This window comes from Oncorhynchus kisutch, linkage group LG19 (genome assembly GCF_002021735.2).
Source record: "Oncorhynchus kisutch isolate 150728-3 linkage group LG19, Okis_V2, whole genome shotgun sequence".
Classification (NCBI taxonomy): domain Eukaryota; kingdom Metazoa; phylum Chordata; class Actinopteri; order Salmoniformes; family Salmonidae; genus Oncorhynchus; species Oncorhynchus kisutch.
In genome coordinates this window covers 40,501,771-40,523,703 of record NC_034192.2, presented here as the reverse complement: position 1 = coordinate 40,523,703, position 21,933 = coordinate 40,501,771, and the positions used below count along the sequence as shown (strand labels likewise).

The 21,933-nt window shown below is 42.9% G+C and overlaps 2 protein-coding genes across 5 annotated transcripts in view; one reads left to right on the top strand and one right to left on the bottom strand.

Annotated features, from left to right (window-relative positions):
- Nucleotides 1-1,096: 1,096 nt before the first annotated feature.
- LOC109864825 (sequestosome-1-like) overlaps nucleotides 1,097-21,933 on the bottom strand; it is a 51,877-nt gene continuing 31,040 nt past the window's right edge. The window contains exons 1-7 of one of the 4 annotated variants that reach the window (XM_020452801.2): nucleotides 6,212-6,527; nucleotides 5,021-5,116; nucleotides 3,078-3,409; nucleotides 2,687-2,909; nucleotides 2,366-2,568; nucleotides 2,160-2,235; nucleotides 1,097-1,805 (exon numbers count right to left, since the gene is read on the bottom strand). In XM_020452801.2, coding sequence (XP_020308390.1) covers nucleotides 1,651-1,805; nucleotides 2,160-2,235; nucleotides 2,366-2,568; nucleotides 2,687-2,909; nucleotides 3,078-3,409; nucleotides 5,021-5,116; nucleotides 6,212-6,380 — 1,254 coding nt within the window. In that variant the 5' untranslated portion in view covers nucleotides 6,381-6,527 and the 3' untranslated portion in view covers nucleotides 1,097-1,650. Of the gene's footprint in view, nucleotides 1,806-2,018; nucleotides 2,236-2,365; nucleotides 2,569-2,686; nucleotides 2,910-3,077; nucleotides 5,117-6,211; nucleotides 6,528-21,933 lie in introns of those variants that run through there. The other 3 variants (XM_020452799.2, XM_031798106.1, XM_031798105.1) reach the window with 3 other exon arrangements.
- LOC109864824 (alpha-1,3-mannosyl-glycoprotein 4-beta-N-acetylglucosaminyltransferase B) overlaps nucleotides 11,093-21,933 on the top strand; it is a 183,789-nt gene continuing 172,948 nt past the window's right edge. Inside the window, exon 1 of the mRNA XM_020452798.2 lies at nucleotides 11,093-11,501. Coding sequence (XP_020308387.2) covers nucleotides 11,405-11,501 — 97 coding nt within the window. The 5' untranslated portion in view covers nucleotides 11,093-11,404. The remainder of the gene's footprint in view (nucleotides 11,502-21,933) is intronic.

Genomic DNA, 21,933 nt, shown 5'->3' with positions numbered 1-21,933 from the left:
CAATTGCATTCTCCCTCAACTTGAGGCATCTGTGGTGTTGTGACAAAACTGCACATTTTAAAGTGGCCTTTTATGTTCCTAAACAGTAGCCTACATGTCATCCCCCACTGTTGTGTGTCTACACCATCCTGATTCTCAATGACACCAGTGTCATGGAACAGGATGATCAACTGGCCACCATTTATAAAACACTGATCCAAAACCAGCACCACTCATTATATAATATGCCCTTCTATATATGACAGAATCTGTGTTTAGATTGAGCATAGGTATTTGTGACAGCATGGATTAATGCGGCCGAACAGAGGTAGAAAAGATAATGGGGGGAGTGTATATCATTGTAGAAGAGGACCACAAACCCCCTAATGTAACTGCACCACCCTCAAACTCTCAACTGCACAGCCAGGACCTTCTTGATCCTGGGGTACTGCAGTCAGACAGACCTCCAAATGGGCCCAGATCCTAACTTCTGCCCCTCCTGAGGAAGAGGAGACCAACTGGAGTGGTGCAATGCATATGGATGAATTCCATACCACTGGTTCTAAAAGTTTCCAATGTGATGCTCAAGGACCAGTACTATATGAAGGCCCCTATACGACAACCAGGCTGTGGGTGTGTTTCCATATTGGTGGGGGTTCTGGGGAAGACATTTGATCGGTTCACTATCACTCTGTGGGTTTGGGGAGGCAGCCAATAGCGGAGGTCCCGCCTATATGTCCTTACCTGAGAGCAAAGCACCTGTCCGTCAGCCACCGCACACCAAGTGACCATGCACTGCCCTCTACCTGTTCTACACAGATGACTTTGACATTTGAAAAATCATGTAATGGTTGCTCCTTTCAGTAGATGCCAGTGCATCTAAATACTAAGTGGCCTAGTATTCTTCTGTAAACACTGAATGTTGTCATTTTAAACATTTAGTTCTCATACAATTGCTTGAAATTTCATAATGGTTTCCACTGATGAATAATTTCACTGACACGGTGGACCAAAAATATTTAATCCCTAGATTCTGTCAAACTATTATTTGTAATCTTAATGTTGGCAATACATTTAATTGTTCAACTATGTATTTAATGAGACATAATGACACCAGTTTCTTTGCAGAAGTATTTTATTTGGTTTTGAAAGGGGAGAAATGTTTTCAATGTTAGACAATCATTCACACCTGGTTCTGTTGACACTGGTAATGAACATGTATTACTTCTGGTATTAACTCTACATGATAGAACAGTTACTTGATTAATCAAACTCAATAGATGATACTTGCTATTGAGTGAACACTGAAATTATATGTTAGTTAAGATTAACTGTTTTACTGCTTTTATCAATCCAATTTAACATGAACCCATGTATGTTAACACACTCAGTTAAATGATATCCCATTAAAGAGTTTAACAAAGGTTATAGAAATATACATTTCCATTTGGATAAATATTGACTAGTAAACCCTTTTAATTACAGTATAATGTCAGTACAACCATAACATTTAAAATCACAAGAATTATATTCAGATCTAATAGACTTATTGTGTGAGTAACTGCAAGTGCCAGAGGTGTGAATGAGAGGGACGGAAGAGAAGGCAGTATTGGTGAAGTGGCTATCATAGGGGGATGTAGGTGTCCCTCAGGGTACGGTGTTGGGGCCCCGTTACTTCTTGGCAGGTTTGGAGTAATGGATGGTGTCCAGGGCGGCCCCGACGTCGCAGTCCTTAGTGTGGAGGAGGCGGGTGAGCCAGCCACCCTCATCTGTGAAGCCCATGGCCAGCATCTGGGACAGGGACTCCACCAAGCGTGGGTCGGCATCTAGACAGACACGACACAGTGAAGGGTCGGTCTCTGGCGTAGGCAATTCTACTAGTAATCAGGGATATCATAGTAACCATGATGCCTACTACTAAATGGGGATAGAACTACCATTGACTGAAGTCACAACTACTACTACTAGTAGTGAGGATAAGGATATCACCACAGCAACTGCTACTTGTGATAGTAAAGAACTCATATCCTCTATCTTACCTTGAGGAAGGTGGGGGTAGGCTGCGGCCTCAGCGAGAGTGAGGGACTTCTGTGGTTCCTGTGAGGGACCCTGGGGGACAGTAGGGGACCCCAGGGCTTCCAGAGAGCCCTCCTCGCCTACCCTGAGAGACTGGAGCTCACCTGTAGAGGGATCCACCTCCTTAGAGGTCAGGTGGGTCCACTCATCGTCACCACTGCCCCCTGGGTCTTTACCACCCTACACAGAAAGTTACATAGAGTTCAACAATATATACCATCTCAGAGAGACCAATGTATTTTCTTCACCATTACTTTTGATTAAATCACAATGTTTAATTATAATTAAACTTTTCTTGTGTGCATCATACCGTAGCTAAATCACTCGCGCTCCCTAGGCTGCTAAGCCCGTCCACCTCCATGTCCCCCTCTTTAGTCCCATCTCCCTCGGACACCCCTGTCCCGTTGTTGCTCCTAGCACTGGGGGGGCCTCCTGACCCAGGTGGGGACGGATTGGGGGTCATCACCTTGGTCCTCTTTGCCTCCAGCTCTACATCAATATCCACATCGATACCTGCAGGCAACAGTGTAAGTAAGCCATTTCAGTGCATTTACATGTAGTGGTCAGTACATTTCAAATAATGGATTGATAATAATAAAACTATTATATGGGGCTTTTCTCTTGGTCTTACCCAGTGGGCTAAGCATGGCTGCCACCCCTTCTCCAATGTTCTTCAGGTAATCCATATTGGCTTGGGACTGCTGAGAGGCAGCAGATGAGGCATCAGAGGGCTGTCTGTCCCCTGGGGCTGCCTGGCCTGGCTGGGACCCAGAGGGACCAGGCTGGGCCTGGCTTTGGGCCTGAGCCCACGTGCAGTGCCTCATCTTCCTCATCCACTTCCCACGAGGGAACCACTGAGTAGAAGAACAATTAGAGGCCATTTCTCCCCTAACCACACATGCATACATACATTTTGTTCCTGGACTAAAAAAAATATATATTTAAATGGTGTTTTAAATTACTCAGATATGCAAGTATATCCACTTAGGGAAAAAAAGGCAAACACAACATATGAGTCTCACCTCAAATGCGTTGTTGAAGGGGTGCCAGATGGGCAGGAGGACGTGCTCCTTGTGTAGCCCCTTGGCTTGGCACGTGGAGCACAGGTCATAGTCAGGGCACACTGTGCACTTGAAGCGGGTCCCCGCCACAGAGCCCTCACATTCGTCACAGGTCACATTGGGGTGCACCATGGGGGGCCCATGACCATGGTGGCCATGACCATTGTGGCCGTGGGAACCGTGAGGTGGGGGATGTCCCATATGAGGTGTTCCAGGGGGAGGGGGGAAGGCGAAAGGGGGGACACCCCCGGGGAAGGCAAAAGCAGGGAATTCACGCCTATGCTCCTTCTTCTCTGTAAAGAAAAGAAAGTTCACTACATGACCAAAAGTATGTAGATACCTACTCGAACATCTCATTCCAAAATCATAGTCATTAATATGAAGTTGCCCCCCACCCCACACTCTTCTTGGAAGGCTTTCTACTACATCAGGGTTACCCAACTGGCGACCCGAATTTGGACCGCAGGGGTTTTTATTTGGCCCCCCAAGTTCTGAGCAAAAAATATATAAAAAGTAGTTTCTGGGGAGGGGAATATACATTGTTGGATGTAAAAAAAAAAATCTGTTCCAAGTATTCCCAGGCATAAGAGACACAACCGTATACAAATGTAAAGCAAGGATTGAGATTGTTTTATTCAAACATATCTGTTTGCGCTTCTTGCGGTCAAGTTGCAGGCTACAATTTATGTTGTGTTTTCGGTCCCCTGGCCAACCGCCCAAGAAAACAAAATCAGCGCACGGCTGAATCTAGTTGAGGATCCATGCACTACATATTGGAACATTGCTGCGGGGACTTGCTTCCATTCAGCCACGGGCATTAGTGAGGTCGGGCACTGCTGTTGGGTGATTAGGCTGGCTCAAAGTCAGTGTTCCAATTTATCCCAAAGATGTTTGATGGGGTTGAGGTCAGAGCTCTGCAGGCCAGTCAAGTTCTTCCACACAGATCTCAACAAACCATTTCTGTATGGACCTCACTTTGTGCATGGGGGCATTGTCATGCTGAAATAGGAAAGGGCCTTCCCCAAACTGTACCACAAAGTTGGAAGCACAGAATAATCTAGAATGTCATTATATGCTGTAGCATTAACATTTCCCTTCACTGGAGCTAAGGTGCCTAGCCTGAACCATGAAAAACAGCCACAGACCATTATTTCTCTTCCACCAAACTTTACAATTGGCATTATGCAGTCGGGCAGGTAGTGTTCTGCTGGCATCTGCCAAACCAAGATTCATCTGTCAGATTGCCAGAAAGTGAAAGGTGATTCATCACTCCAGAGAAGAAAAAAAATTATACTGCTCCAGAGTCCCAATGGCGGCGAGCTTTACACCACTCCAGTTGATGCTTGGTAATCTTAGGCTTGTATGCAGCTGCTCGGCCATGGAAACCCATTTAATGAAGCTCCCGGCAAACAGTTCTTGTGCTGACATTGCTACCAAAGGCAGTTTGGAACTCGGCAGTATGTTGCAACAGGACAGACGACGTTTATGTGATTCAGCGGTCCTGTTCTGTGAGCTTGTGGCATACCACTTCGCTGCTGAGCCATTGTTGCTCCTAGACATTTCCACTTCACAATAACACCACTTAATTGACCTGTGCAGCTCTAGCAGGGCAGATATTTGATATACTGACTTGTTGGAAAGGTGGCATCCTATGACAGTGCCACATTGAGTTACTGAGCTATTCAGTATGGTCATTCTCCTGCCATTGTTTGTCTGTTGAGATTGCATGACTGTGCTCAATTTTATACACCTGTCAGCAATGGGTCTAGCGGGTGTACTTATGAACTAAAATGTGTCAGTAACAATGAGAATGCTAAGTTATTCCAGTAATGATGACTTAGTACATTACACATTAGTAACAATTCTATTCATTTGTATCTATTAGATTTGATCACAAGACTCACCCTTGATGAAGAGGCGGAAGGTGTAGTCCTTGATGCAGGTGAGGCCCATGATGAGCTCATCATCAGTGGAGAAGGCGATCATGTCACCGTCTTCATCTGGGTACAAAATAAAGAGGTCACATCTCACCCAGATAATTACATAATAGCTGCCAGAGTTCACAAGTAAGGACAACTGTCCAGTTTATCCTCACTACCTTTTTTATTTGAAGAACAATGGTTAGTTTAGGGAATATTGTTCATACAAAATGTGTTGTGCTAAGACCAACAGGGTTGTCATTTTCCAAGTTAGTTTTTTTGAAAATGCCCCATTTTTTAAAATTAAAATCAATGCAGTCTTATCAATTAATATTGAATAGTATAATTCACTACCTGGTGTGACTGTTGGAATTTAATTGACCCCAACCCTGATGCCCAATATGGAAAACGTAAATGTTGTGGTACCAGTCAATATTATTACTGTATGAAATAAGGTCACCTCTGATTCCCTTGGGTTGAGGAGGCTTATTGGGAGTAGAGCGCTAATAGAGTTGGTATTAACCCGAAGGGGGGGGGGGGGGGGGGGGGGGGGGGACTGTGTTGCTAAATTACGGCAAGAGACCCCATTTAGCAATCCTAAAAGCCTAAACACTGGCATATATATTTTTTTTTTTAAAGTGCCCCCTTCACTGTATCCCATGTTAAAATGAATGGATTCTTTGTCCACTATGAACTGCCAGGTGTTTAGGCAGGGCTAGTTTAGAGAAATGTAGTATAACAATCTTCACCTGTTGAAAGATGAAGACTATAATTGGTAACCGACTTAATTTACCACATCGCATGTATGACAAATGAAACAGGGCCTGCTCACTCAATTTCTATCTGACATTCACCATGAAATGCTATGTTAAATGTAGGCCTGTAAAAACGCTGTGTACCAACTCTATCAGATTTATATGGTGCATAAAGACAAATTGTCTTGTTGAGCTCTATTTTGGTCGGGAGATGATTTAATTTATTGCAATTTTGACACGCTGGTCTATGCTTCGACATTTATCAGTAGTCTAGTTTTTTCAGTGAACACTGCGCTGCGCGCGGCGGATAATATTATGGAAGATTACAGCCCAACAGCAATATTCAGATATGACAACATAATAAACGCAATCGAAGACACTACAGTGGATTCCTATAAATGGTTCACTAGTATAGGCTTACCTTTGTAAAACATTTGATAGGTGACATTTCGCAGGGTTGAGAAAACATCCTCAACCTTTTTTTTCAGATACTCAAAACTCGTTGAAACATCTTGGTCCACAGCAATGCGACGAATTTCTTTCGGCGCATCCTCCTTCCCAAGGAGATAGGCTTTGACGGTCATAGACATGGTTGAGTCTTCACAATTTCAGCCCTATACTCGCTCCGAAATATTTGTTGCGCAGTTAAAATGTTGAAGGCCCGTTCCACTGCAAACTCGATCGCTGTCAGTGCGTCGTGCTTTTCTGGGTACAGTTCCGTTTATAAACCTTATATGGCGTCACGTGTAATATTTATGCAGCTGTCTAGCCAATCACGAGGGCTTGGAGCGGCTTCATGTGGAAGTCCACCGTTTCTAAATGGCGAAGGTACGTGGTATTTTTGCTCAATGGGACGTACATACCCTCCATTAAAGTAGAAATGTAAGGGTTACTGTACGGGTAGGGATTAAATGGGAAATCAGAAGTTGCTCCATCCACTTTTTGACTTATAAATGAATGATATGTACACATTACACAAGCTATGAATTTGTGAGTGGTTACATTTCTCAAGCCCTATCCATAAGCTTTTTTAGCGAATTAGGGGAAGGGAAAACGCTGTGTTACTGTTTCTACTGCTGATTCCCGATTTAAGGTTCGGGTTGGGTTTAGGGTAGGGATGTCCCAAGGATACCGGATAGCACTAACTAAATGACAACGCTCTGCTCCTTCTGTTGTTGTGCGCAAAATGCTTCCAACCTAATTGAAACAAATGGGTGGGACGCTAAAGATTGAATGAAGTTAGAGGCCGAGGTATGACAAGGCACTTTCCGTACCGGAATTCCCCGCGTGAGATCAGTGTTGGTCGACACTAGCTTAACTGTTTCAGTCACTTCAAACATTGACCTTGGCTTGCCTAGTTAAATTAAATAAAAAATACACATTGACTGTGATAATATTTGAAGACGGGCTTTACCGATATTTGAAGAGGGGCTTGTATTGAAGCCTGATTTTCTCAGTAAAGAAAATCCCCATATCCTCGATCTATTCTATTACTATTTTATTATTAGTCTTAATAGCACTAGGCCTATAGTAGTGAGGGAGACAGATTCCATTAGTTCACGAGTTACCTACTTCTGTATAGCAGAATTCTAAGTTATAGGGGTATAGGCTAATACAATGTCCATAATACACCTAAATCACCATGCACCTTGTTTTAGTGCCTATAGACATGTACGAAAGACTGTGTCCTAGCCTTGTTGGTTTACTTTGACTAAGCATTCTTGCAGTCATCATGAGTGAAACATGTTGGTTCCATGGCCTTAAACAAGACATGAGATACAATATGTTTCATAATAGGTCACTTGATGTATTATTTTTCAATATACAGTACCAGTCAAACGTTTGGACACACCTACTCATGAAAGGGTTTTTCTTTATGTTTTACTATTATTCTACATTGCAGAATAATAGTGAAGACATCAAAACTATGAAATAACACATATGGAATCATGTAGTAACCAAAAAAAGTGTTAAGCGAATCAAAATATATTTTATATTTGAGATTCTTCAAAGTAGCCACCCTTTGTCTTGATGACAGCTTTGCACACTCTTGGCATTCTCTCAACCAGCTTCATGAGGTAGTCACCTGGAATGCATTTCAATAAACAGGTGTGCCTTGTTAAAAGTTCATTTGTGGATTTTCTTTCCTTCTTAATGCGTTTGGGCCCATCAGTTGTGTTGTGACAGAGTAGGGGTGGTATATAAAGGATAGCCCTATTTGGTAAAATACCAAGTCCACATTATTGCAAGAACAGTTCAAATAAGCAAAGACAAACAACAGTCCATCATTACTTTAAGACATGAAGGTCAGTCAATCCGGAAAATTTCAACAACTTTGAAAGCTTCTTCAAGTGCGGTCGCGCAAAACCATCAAGCGGTATGATGAAACTGGCTCTCACGAGTTCTGCAACAGGAAAGTAAGAGCCAGAGTTACCGCTGCTGCAGAGGTTAAGTTCATTAGAGTTACCAGCCTCAGAAATTGCAGCCCAAATAAATGCTTCACAGAGTTCAAGTAACAGACACATCTCAACATCAACTATTCAGAGTAGACGGAGTGAATCAGGCATTCATGGTCGAATTGCTGCTGCAAAAAAAAACACTAATTAAGGACACCAATAAGAAGAAAAGACTTGCTTGGGCCATGTCTTTGTGAGACGTATAGTAGGTGAACGGATGATCTCCGCATGTGTTGTTCCCACCATGAAGCATGGAGGTGTGGTGGTGCTTTGCTGGTGGCACTGCCAGTGCTTTATTTAGAATTCAAGGCACCCTTAACCATAATCTGGTTTGCTCTTAGTGGGACTATCATTTGTTTTTCAATAGGACAATGACCCAACACACCTTCAGGCTGTATAAGAGCTATTTGACCAAGGAGAGTGCTGCATCAGATGACCTGGCCTCCACAATCACCCGACCTCAATCCAATTGAGATGGTTTGAGATGAGTTGACCACAGAGTGAAGCAAAAACAGCCAACAAGTGCTCAGCATATGTGGGAACTCCTTCAAGACTGTTGGAAAAGCTTTCCAGGTGAAGCTGGTTGAGAGAATGCCAGGAGAGTGCAAAGATGTCATCAAGGCAAACAGTGGCTACTTTGAAGACTCTAAAATCTCAAATATTTTTGATTTGTTTAACACTTTTTTTGGGTTACTACACGATTCCATATGTGTTATTTCATACTTTTGTCTTCACTATTATGTCTTCACTATTATTTTACAATTTAGAAAATAGTAAAAATGAAGAAAAACCCTTGAATGAGTAGGTGTGTCCAAACTTTTGACTGGTACTGTATCTACCAAAATTAAATTCAATATATCTACCAAAATCAATTTCAATATATATACCAAAATCATCTCGGTTACACACAATTGTATTCGTTTGTTATTCATTATTGTGCAGTAGCCTAGCCTGTACGAAAATTATTAAATTTGATCATTACACCTTCGAAGTCATACAGTGCATTAGGCAATGTTCGATGCAAACTCAATCAGAAAATATGCAACCAACGTGAAGCGTCTGATGAAAGCTGTGTGAAATAGCGTTACTTTTCGTCCTGCTTTACTGCCTCTTAGTGGTGCTCCGTCACCTGATTCTGACGCATAGGCCCCATGACCGCTTTATCAAACAGTATATTTTTTCCCCCGGCGAGTTTGGTAATCCGTAGAACGCGCACGATGTTTCTAGAAACAGATGTTTTTTATAAACTAGATCAAATTTGTTTGTGGGTGTATTACTATGTTGTCATAATAATTCGTGGATCTCAACAGTCAAATCCCTGGATTATTATTATTTTTTTGTTGTGCTTTTATAAATTATTGTTGTTACTCTGTGTCCAATTAATCTATCATTGTTGCCATACAATTTGAATGACCATGTTCATAGGCTAATTTAAGGTTATCCCATGGTTATCTTGATGAGTAATTGTCACTTTAGCAATAATGGTAGGGAAAAGGCGCAAGGTCATGGCTATAAGGGATTCTCCTAACCTGCTACGTTAATTATTCTAACATTCTGTGTAAATTCTCCAACCCTGCTGCTACGAAAAGTCAAATCAGACAAAAAATGTAATCCGTCTAGTCAAAACCAAGACGTACGTAAAGTAGTAAATGAGCCACGTGTAAAGTTTTTCTTTCACCGCTAGGTGATAGCATTTCTCCACGAACCATGTGCCTAGTCTACTACATGGTGCAAGGCAGGGACCTATTAAAATTTGAAGATATTCCTGAGAAGTTCCTGCACATCTTGTTGTAGTTTTGCCTTCTTTTCCTGGCAAATTATTTATGTTAAAAATGGTATTGTCTGTCACTTACATTTTTTAAATTTAGGAGACCCTCTTATCCAGAGCGATTTACAGTACGTAGTAGTTAGTGCATACATTTTCCGTACTGGTCCCCTGGGTTAATCTCAACCACAACATTGGTGTTGCAAACTCCACGCTCTACCAACTGAGCCACACGGGGCCATTTTCATTGGAATAACCTCTATGGATATAATTTCACTTGCTGACATTATTCCTGTATTATGATTAATTTTATGGCACATTTATCAAAACAAAAAAAAGTTGACTGACAAGAAAGTGTCTTGTTGGATAGGGGCGGCAGGTAGCCTAGCGGTTAGAGCGTTGGACCGAAAGCTGACAAGGTAAACATCTGGCGTTCTGCCCCTGAACAAGGAAGTTAAACCCACTGTTTCTAGTCTGTCATTGAAAATAAGAATTTGTTCGTATCTGACTTGCCTAGTTAAGTAAAAAATAGTTTGAAAAATATGTTTTCTTTAAGTAAAAAACAGACTACCTGTTTATTGTTTTTCAATTCGACAGTAGTAGTGAGTATGTTTGCAGCTTGTTTGCAGAGCGACTGACATCTGTAAACAGTTTGCGCAATGGTTTGTTAATTTGGCTAATTAGTGCAGCCTATAAAACATGTGTGTTCCGGCCAGATGTGGAGAGAAATGCACTGCTCATTCGGACCCCAAATTTGAATTAGGTTTATTATTCAACGAAAAGGTGTTTAATTGACAGCCCGCTTCTAGGTAGGCTAAATAACCCATATGGATTTGGGCACATGGTTTGCCTTTCCACGTTATAGCAGAAGTAAAATAAAATTTAAAGCACTGTCAAATGTTTCAACCAAGTGAGGCTATTTCATTCTTGCCTCTTGGTGCTGCACTTGCGATCCACTTGCATGTCAGGCTCAGTATCCGAATGGATGAAGAAGCACTTGTAAGCTACCTCGGGCACTTACGCCTACGTCATTAAATTAAATGAGCGGAACATGAACATCAACCTGGAGCTGCTGCCTTTCACATTTCCCAACGCCCACTTGCAACACTGTACTTGCAACACTGTATGGTATCTCTTTAACCACTCCGCTCTGACTCGAGGAGAGAGAGAAAAAATATCCCCCCCCTTTTCTGGCAACCCTTCCTGGTGAGCATTGCATGCTTGTGCGACTGAGTAGTCTACCGGAGAGCAGAGCGCCGCGCAATAACAAACCCAGTCCTCCGCTCCGAATGCCAGGCGTAAAGAGGCATTTATCTCCTGGAAGCACCGCAAACGAGCAGAGAGAGCCCAGATACCCCGCACTCGGTTCGGACATGAGCCCGGGGATCCGGAGATGAGGCTCCGAAATGGCACCTTCCTAACGGTCGTATTGTTTGGTCTATGCGGACTCATTTCGCTCTCCTGGTACACGGCATTCAGCAATTCCAAAGGTAAGGTAGCCGCTATAACGCACCACGCGGCGGGGGTGGGTTGAGGCGTCTGCTATCAGAGACCCGAGCCTACACAAAATATCGGTCTGATATCGTGTAGCGTTCACTTGCGTTTGTGTGTTTGGAAATAAGCTGCTGGTGTTGGTGTGTGATATTGGCATGTTGTTATCCTTCGACCGTGAAGAATAGGATAGAGTTTTCACCGGGTGGTACGGTCAGACCCTCTACCTTTGTCACGCATTTTCCCTGCAGCTTTTGCTTACATTGAGCAGGTTATGTTGATAAATACATAATTCTAAAGGCCCCCAGGACGAGCGTTTTTATATTCATCAGCCTGCGCTTGCAGAGTGATATCTGGTATATTTCCCACTGTATAAACACAGCGTTGACATTATGAATCCGATTGTGCAAAGCGCGCATCTCAGGCATCAAGATTGAAACAAAGTAGCTGTAGATTATTCATGCTGATCCAATGTTTCTGTGTAGCTCTGGCTTTTAGAAAGGGTTCTCCCTGCAGACGTTTGCAACATTCGGCCACTTCAGCATCTAACGTTCTGGAATCGAATTGACTGGTGGTTGAACTTGCAAAATTCTACCTCTGCAACCTGCAAGGTGGCTGTGGATTGTGCATGCATGGATGGATTTTTTTCCCTTTGTTTGTACATTTTATAGAGCTTTGTGGGCTTTGAAGTTGTTGTGCAAGGGGACCTGCCCTTCCTAGGTTGATACTTCCCTCAAAGTGCTGGCTGTTATAGTTATTGACAGTTCACACACATGTCTTTTATGGACCCCCTATGGCTTTGACAGCCTTACACTCCCCTTTGGTCCCTGCCAAATGTTCTCTACACTGAGAGGCTATAACAAACCAAATCACAACTATGTATGCATTCCTCTTCAGCGATTATTAGTCATCGAACTCTGCATAGAAGTACCTTGATAAAGGCTGTTCAACTAAATAGGGACGTGAAAGCCACTGTCTCTCACAATGTTGTTGGGAACTTTAATGCATGATGTCATGATTATCTGTTTTTGTAATGATGAAAAATGTCTTGTAAAAATGTTGAAGAAAAAAAGAAAACATGTCACGAGGCCAATTCCCATAAGATTAGTACGATAGATCTGAAATCCAGCCGTTTCTCCCTGTTATAGTGCGGTGGCAAAATTCCCTGGACGTTGGTGCAACATTTCAGAGAAACCTGATAGGGTAATGACTCATGTCTATTTCTAGTTGGTTTCCCTCCAATGGAATCAACCCTTTAAAAAGCTTGAGATGATGCTTCTCGGGAGCTAACACAACATTAGCACCATCGTGGAAGTGCACCTGCACTGTGTTTACACCAGAGCTTGAGCTGGATGCAAGTTCATTATCTAATAATAGCAGTCCTAATATAACAGTTAGATAATTGATCCTGGGGGTCTTTACACTTTCCTGATTGCTATGTTTAGGTTGTGCTACAGAGAGGATATGTTGGGCACAGAGAGTGAAGCATAGACTATAATGTGATGAAAGATGCATTCTGAAATCAATCAACTCAAACAAATTCCCTGTGTCATATCAAAATAATGACATACCTTCCCCAACAACTCTTCGATCACAAGGGGCAGGCAAGGAGTGGGAAGGTTGTGTGTGCAGTGTAGCTTATTAAGACTGTTAACATGCCTTATATTCTGAGTTAATTGTGGAGAAACTGCGTCTCCTCCCTTCCTCTCTGCCTCCCCCCATGTTTCCTGTCAAGATATCATGCTCCTCATTATCACCATGTTTTCCTGTGGAAGGCCATATTTATGTCTCGTGCATCCTGTCTACAGTCATGTGTTGTTGACTGGGGTATGTGACTGAAATTGACTCCTGGATGGCAATTAACTTGGGAGCGAAACAGGGAGAGATTGCACCGCTGTGTGTGTCAGTAAGTGTCTCGATGCGCTCCTCCGAGCCAGACAGCACTTGGGCAAATTAATTCAGTCAAGCAAACAGCTAAACATGATTTCAGAAGCTTGTTTGATACATTTATTTCGCTGAGGGCTGTTTCAATCTATCTGTGCTTGCTGATTAACACTGCACTGAACCTTGCCACTCGTCAGATATCAATTTAATATCAACAGTGTCAGATAAGTCAATGTTTCCCAGGAATGAATGACTGGATTGAATAAGAAATTATTATTGATTACAATTATTGATACACAAATGCAGGTCAGTGAGTAAGTGAACAAATTATGTAATGGGTGGAAGAATGACTGAACATGAAGCCACAGGTTTCTCTATATACAACCCTAAACTAATTCAGTACATCTGAATTCTCGTGAACAGACCTTTATCTTAAGCTTTTTCTTTTTGAAACACTAATTCTCTGTTTAGTTCCTCAAAGTGACTTTCTCTCTGATGCGACTTGGCCTACGGAATTCCCTGGAGCACGATGACTCTTGGGAGATGTGAAAGTTGGTTTGTCACTGATAGGCCACCACACAAACACACAGTCTTGTACAACTAACCTTGTGGGGACACACAATTCAGTCCCATTCAAAATCCTATTTCCCCTAACCCATACCTTAACCCTAAAACCAACCCTAGCTCCTAACCCTTAACTTAATTCTAATCCTAACACTAATTCTAACCTTAATTGTGGTGTGGTGTGTAGGGACAAATGCTCGCTGCCTGCTAGACCTTTTTTTTGCTCTCTCATGCTCTGTTTCACTTTTGATTGAGCTTTTGTTGTGGTTTTGTATAGGCTATTCTAATGTGGTCTCCAAACAGAATGTTGTAGAAAACAGAGACTGGTCTTATCAGGTAGCTCGCTAGTCAGTGTCGTTTTCCAAGCTGTAGTACACCCATAATGTGTGCTCTGTGGATATTCATACTTGTCTTTGTCCACGCTTCAGTACACAAAGAAGACTGGTGATTCTGAGAGCAATGGAACTTTGGATTGATCCTTTGTTCTTTTGTCCTCTACTCTTTCTCTCCCTCGTTCCAGTGGGATGCGTAGAGGCAGGTATCATGTTGCTCTGTACGTCTGAGGAAACATTGATAGTCCTCCACTGCGTTCAGAAGTCCCACACCGAGACCATGGCTAGATATGAGGGGAAACATGAGCCTGTGTGTGTGGACACAAACACCACCAAGCAGGGAGAGACCGGGGTCTTCTTTTGGGAAACTGGGTAACCCAAGGATGTCGGTCAGTTTCATCAATACTGGGACAACGGCTTGCTAAAGAGCTTTGTGTGTGTGTGTGTGTGTGTTAGCGAGCTTCCAAATAAAAATGCCTTTGATACAGCATCCTATCTTTCAAGTATTCAGTGTGGTTTCATGTGTTAGAAGTTCTTTGAAGAAAAATAATGATTGAATGAAAAGAGAGGAAAAAAACACCTGTTGTGGAGGAGAACTAGACTGTTCTTTTGTGTGGGATGTTAAGTTGAACACGCAAATCAGTGGAAGGTGGATCAGGTAGCATCTAGTTAAATGTTTCAATAAATGCGTGTCGGGAAGCAGTTGTAGATGGTTAAATATAATGCAAAGGTGAGAGGATGACTATTGCCAAACATGACTAATGACAGGGTCTGTTCTCTTCCCACCTGGTCTCCAAGGAGACCAACCACAGGTCTTTACAATAAGGGGTAGAACTGCATTTTCTGTTGCATGTTTGGTGAGAGAACAGATACTGGTGAGGTAGGCTTTGTGTTCTCTAGTCTAGGAGTCACGTGAAGGTTGATCTTGTGGGTTCTAGCATACGGTGTAAATGTACAACTTTCTATCTCCTTCATAATGACCTGCAATGGTCTTACACACTCAATCACAAACACGTCTTACACTTTGTCTGTGTTTGGCTTACCACACATAAGTGGCATTATTTACTGACAACGCTGGCAAGGATGTAGTTGGCAGCAGCTGGCACAACCAGCATGCCCTCTGCCCTGCCCCTAATCCACAGCCTGCCCACAGCAGGGCACAGAGAGCCAGACAAGGGGGGGAAGGGGACTGTATACAAAATGTATGTGTGTGTGTACTGAATGGCTAGTATCACCCTCATGTCAGTCCATGCCTAATTTAGTTCCACTACCTCTAGTGAGCGTGCTAAAATTCACACTAGGCAGCTTGACTGTGAATATTGCTGTCCCAAGAGTTGTATATCTTACTGTATTGACTTGGAAGTAGAATGCTGTCCCATGAGTTGTAGATCTTACTGTTTTGACTTAGAAGCAGGTTAGAGTGAATTCTACCCTTTGGTAGGTTGTCCAGGTTTTGGTTTTGCCACACACTGCCACACTCACAGTTGCTCTTCCCCTGTCAAACAGCCCAAAGGCATGTGTGTGTGTGTGTGTGTGTGTGTCAGCCATCCATGTCCCCAACCCCTGACTTGTATGCAAACTGAGGTAACCTTGACAATAACTCTGGCCTTGCGGGGGTGGGTGGCCCTATATACACACACACACACACACACAGAGAGAGAGAGAGTCTGACGCTGGGGGCCGTTGTCATGAGGCTAGCCATAAAAGCATGCCCTATGAATGGGTTTAAACTACACGCAGTGCAGAGTAAGAGGGGGGGGAACCAAGTAAGAGGAAATGGTTTATGTTTTGTCTGAGTATTTATCTGAAGATTAAATCTACTGAGCATTTCCTTTGTGCATTAATTGTATCTATGTTTACTTTGTGTATTTGAGCACTAAACTGTCTTATTTCCGGCAATGCATCAAGGGGAGATTTCCGACCAGGGTAAATGGAAAGTACTTTCGAAAGTATTCATGTCCATTAACGTATTCCACGTTTTTTTGTTAGTCGAAATAAAACATTTTATTAAAAAAAAAAATTTCTTCTCTCCCTTCTACACACAATACCCCATAATGACAAAGTGAAAACATGTTTAGAAATGTTTGCTAATTTATTGAAAATAAAATATTAATTTACATACAGTTCCAGTCAAAAGTTTGGACACACCTACTCATTGAAATTAAATCAAATCGAATGTTATTTGTCACATGCGCCAAGTACAACTTGTGTAGACCTTACAGTGAAATGCTTACTTCACCAACAATGCAGTTATGAAAAATAAGTGTTAAATACAATAAAAAATAGGTTAAAAATAACATAGTTGGAGAGCAGCAGTAAAATAACAGTAGCGAGGCTATATACAGGGGGTACCGGTGCAGAGTCAATGTGCAGGGGCACAGGTTAGTTGAAGTAATCTGTACATGTAGGTAGAGTTACAGTGACTATGCATTGATGGTAACCAGAGAGTAGCAGCAGCGTAAAAGATGGGGTGGGGGGTAGAAGGTGTTAAGAAGCCTTTTTGACCTAGACTTGGCGCTCCGGTACTGCTTGCTGTGCTGTTGCAGAGACAACAGTCTATGACTATGGTGGCAGGAGACTATGACAATTTTTAGGGCCTTCCTCTGACACTACCTGGTATAGAGGTCCTGGATGGCAGGAAGCTTGGCCCCAGTGATGTACTGGGCTGTACGCACTACCCTCTGTAATGCCTTGCGTTCAGAGGCCGATCCGATCCGTCAAAACTATGAAATAACACACATGGAATAATGTAGTAACCAAAAAAGTGTTAAACAAATCAAAATATATTTTTGATTCTTCAAAGTAGCCACTCTTTGCCTTGATGACAGCTTTACACATTCTTGGCATTCTCTCAATCAGCTTCACCTGGAATGCTTTTTCAACAGTCTTGAAGGAGTTCCCACATATGCTGAGCAATTGTTGGCCGCTTTTGCTTCACTCTGCAGTCCAACTCATCCCAAACCATCTTAATTGGGTTGAGGGCGGGTGATTGTGGAGGCTAGGTCATCTGATGTAGCACGCCATCACTCTCCTTCTTGGTCAAATAGCCCTTACACAGCCTGGAGGTGTGTTGCGTCATTGTCCTGTTGTAAACAAATGATAGTCCCACTAAGCGCAAACCAGATGGGATGGCGTATCGCTGCAGAATGCTGTGGTAGCCATGCTGGTTAAGTGTGACTTGAATTCTAAATCAATCACGGAGAGTGTCACCAGCAAAGCACCACCACACCATCACACCTCCTCCATGCTTCACAGTGGGAACCACACATGTGGATATAATCTGTTCACCTACTCTGCGTCTCACAAAGACAAATTTGTACTCATCAGACCAAAGGACAAATTTCCACCAGTTTAATGTCCATTGCTTGTGTTTCTTGGCCAAATCAAGTCTCTTGTTCTTATTGGTGTCCTTTAGTAGTGGTTTCTTTGCAGCAATTCGACCATGAAGGCCCGGTTCACGCAGTCTCCTCTGAACAGTAGATGTTGAGATGTGTCTGTTACTTGAACTCTGAAGCAATTATTTGGGCTGTAATTTCTGAGGCTGGTAACTCTAATTAACTTATCCTCTGCGGCAGAGGTAACTGGGTCTTCCTTTCCTATGGCAGTCCTCATGAGAGTCAGTTTCATCATTCCGCTTGATGGTTTTTGACTGCACATGAAGAAACTTTAAAAGTTCTTGACATTTTCCAGATTGACTGACCTTCATGTCCTAAAGTAATGATGGACTCTCATTTCTCTTTGGTTATTTGAGCTTGTCTTGCCATAATATGGACTTGGTATTTTACCAAATAGGGCTATCTTCTGTACACCACCCCTACCACCCCACAACACAACTGATTGTCTCAAACACATTAAGAAGGAAAGAAATTCCACACATTAACTATTAAGAAGGCACACCTGTTAATTGAAATGCATTCCAGGTGACTACCTCATGAAGCTGGTTGAGAGAATGCCAAGAGTGTGCAAAGCTGTCATCAAGGCAAAGGGTGGCTACTTTGAAGAATCTCAAATATAAAATATATTTTGATTAGTTTTTTGGTTACTACATGATTCCATATGTGTTATTTCATAGTTCTGATGTCTTCACTATTATTCTTCAATGTAGAAATAAAGAAAACCCGTGAAGGAGTAGGTGTGTCCAAACGTTTGACTGGTGCAGTATCTTGATTTTTGGAACATCCGACTCACTCGGATGACACATCTGGTGCTCGACTAAAAACGAACATGTCTAGCACAGCAGCATGCCCAATAATACTTGGGGAGACATATTAATACTTTGAAGGGTGTCATGTGGGTCATTTGGTGGTACGAGATCTAGCTAAAGAAATGAAGAAGGAAAGAATCGAGTTGCTCTCTTATATGCCAGCGCTATGATTTATTATGTCACAAGCCAACATTGCTGTAACGTTTATTCAAAGTTTTCGTCAGGGTTTCTTCTTGACAAGACAAACAGGTTTGACACGATCTACACACAGGAAGTACAAGTTACTTTCCACCCAGGTGACTTTGTTTCCTAGTTAGTTAGGGGGGCAAGGCTCCCAATGCAGGAACTGACTTGTCCCTTCTAATTTGCAACAATGTTGTGCATCATCTGGTCCGCTGTGTTTGTCACTCATTACACAAGCTGGCACGTGGCCAAAGGCCATATTATGGAAGACACACACACAAGCACGCTTACATCATAAAATAAACACTCCTCAAACAGATTGGGCACGTGCAGGTGGTGTTCATTGATAATTAAAGAGGCCGCTGTCTCGCCCTCGATATCCATATGGAGAAAAGTATGTGTGTGTATGTGTGCACCCCAACACACACACACATAGAAATGGTAATGGGGAAATTGTGTGTCTGTGAAGCTGTATGCTAATTTGCTATGAGTAATAAACCTGGAACTAAGTCTATTTATGGGTGATTGTGTGATTCTCTATCTCTTTACTATATTGTGATTAAACACTGTGACTAGTGAAGGTGCAGGTGTCTCATCCAAGCACGAGGTGTCCAGTGTGTGGTCTAGAACACTGCCAGCCTACAACATGGCAGGCCTACTATCCCTGGCTTGCTGCCAGCAAAGTCAGGAGGACAGCATGTGAAGAATCTATCATTTCTCTCTCTTTCTCTCTTTCTCTCTCTTTCTCTTTCTCTCTTCCCCCCCCCCCCCCCCCCAGAGGGCATACTCTCCCAGTAGTTCTTTCTGGAAACTGTGTTCCTTCCTATCACTGACACGCAATGGCTTCCTCTCTCCTTCAGCTCCAAGCACCAACCACAGCACTGTTGGCATGCATGAAGGATGATGCATATGACAGTTAGAACAAATACAGAAGACTGAGTCAAAATGTGTACCAGTGTGTGGTGCAGCCAAGTCACCCATGATTCAAGTCAGTATTCGACGTTCATCCATGTCTTGAGGACTTTGGGAGATAACATGGAAACCAGCCACTAGGGGCAGCAGTGAGCGCTGTTAGCTTCAAGTAGGTTTGTCTCGGGCATTGTGGGCGGGATGGCCGATGGCATGCATCTGCCTCCAATTGCAAATGTTGTAAATTCGAATTCACCATATTTTTGTTTTAAACATATCCCAAGCCTTAGCCCTTGCCTTCACCGTTCGTAGTTAATGCCTGAACTTAACCCTACCTTAAACATGCAGAGTTAACGCCTTAACTTAACCTTAAACACTTTGAAATTTGACATTTGAGAAACATGGATGAACGTTTAATTCTGATGTGAGACTGTGAGAGCCGGTAGGACGGTGTGTCTGTTGTCTGCAGTTTGGTAAAGGGGATGAGAGACTATAGAAATGATACACATATATATATATATCTATATATATATATATATATATATATACACACATACATCGATCCTATTCAGCCTGATACCAAATGAATATGATCAGATAGACTCCTCACACGGTCACCCTCTGTCTACACATGTTTCATGGATCCTAAACTCGGACACCCAGAACTAAAAACTTAAGTAATTGTGTCAGATAATCGATTAGGTAATGAGGGAGACTTGTTAAAACGAGGAGCTCTACCCCCACTCATTCTCTCTCTCCCTCTTTGCAAGTTATGGGAAAGTCTATGGGCCAAATGTCCCTTCCCCGATATTTGAGCACTTGCAACATCGTGATTTGTACAAATGACCAGTGACAAATCTGCGCACCAGAACAAAGTCCCTCATTAGTCGTTGCATCCCACAGTCTGAAGGATGCTACGACACCAGTTATGTTACGTGCCTCTGTCTACAAGAGATTACAGGCCCCACATCAGTTTTGTCTTGTCATATCAGTGTTTGTTTGGTTTATCTTTGCAGTGGTGACAGAATCGATGGATTTTGTCAGGGTAGAGAATGGGCTGGATCAGACCAGTGGTGCAGAGATACAATTACGCCTGGTTCCCCTCACTGTTTTAGCCATCTGCTGTTGGAACACTGTTGTTCCACTCTGACATTTAGAGGAGAGTCAAGGATGAGTGTCTGAGGGAGTGACAGACTGAGGTAGTGATGGGTGTATAATTGCCTATGGCACTCAGAGATTGCTGTAGGTTGGCTCAACTTGTCTGTCTTGTGCTGGGCTTTTTATGGCACTCTGGGAGTTTTGGGATAGTTTGGCTGTATGTGTGTTTGTGGATATCTGGGAAGGTTTACAGTACTTATTTATTGTTTGCGTACATACTGTAGCTGCTGCTCTAAACAAATGTCATAGTGTTTTCCTTGCTATGTCTCTTTGCCATAAAAGCACTCTTATTTCCAATACTGTCTTATTTTCCTCTCCACCACCTCCTACACCGTAGAGGAGTTAGCTTGTTAGAGTGAGAGGAGGCGAGACTTCCTCGTTATCCTCCTGTGTGATCCGCTCTCTCACAAAGAGCCTTGATCCATAACTGGAAATGGTTAGCTTTTGTGTAACTGAGGAAAAACATGGTTTCTCCTGCTTGCTAGCTTTCTGTCGCTCTTTCCCCCTCTTGCTTTCTCGCTCGTTCTCTCTCTCTCTCGCACACAATCTCCTGCTCCATCTCCTGTTCTCTCTCCTGTTCTCTCTCTCTCTCTCGTTCTCTCGTTCGTTCTCTCCAACCTTCTGGGTTTGTGAGGCCCAGTTACTGCTGTTTCCCCACACTGACACTCTCTTAGTTAGTAGGGAATATTGTGTGTGTGCTACTGTGTGTGTGTTGTTGAATGGTGCACCGCATGGTTGTGTATAGGTAGTCATTATGGGCACGATCAGCAAAGAGGACCTGTCATGTTCAGTCATGTGAGCATGAAATGCATTCTGGGCTAGACGCCCACTTATACAATATGGCATTTGTGACGCACTGTCAGACACACACACGCACCACCCCAACCATGAAGACACGGGTACTGGTAACAGGCTTAGTTATGTTATCCTGTTCTGTGCTTTGATTCTTTAGTCCTGGGAGGGACAGTGACATCTTAGACGAGTCTAAACAAGCCTGTGCCAGAGGTATTATATCGCCCTGTCTCCTGTGTGTAATCAACGCATGTTAGGGGCACTCAGCCCGTGTCATCCCCATGCTCATACAACCTATTTGACTCTGCGCCAGCTTAGATACAGTGCAACTCAGCCAACATGGACACCATTGCTTGCTACCTCACTAGCTATGTTTCCATTACCATTTCATTGTGACGTCTTCTT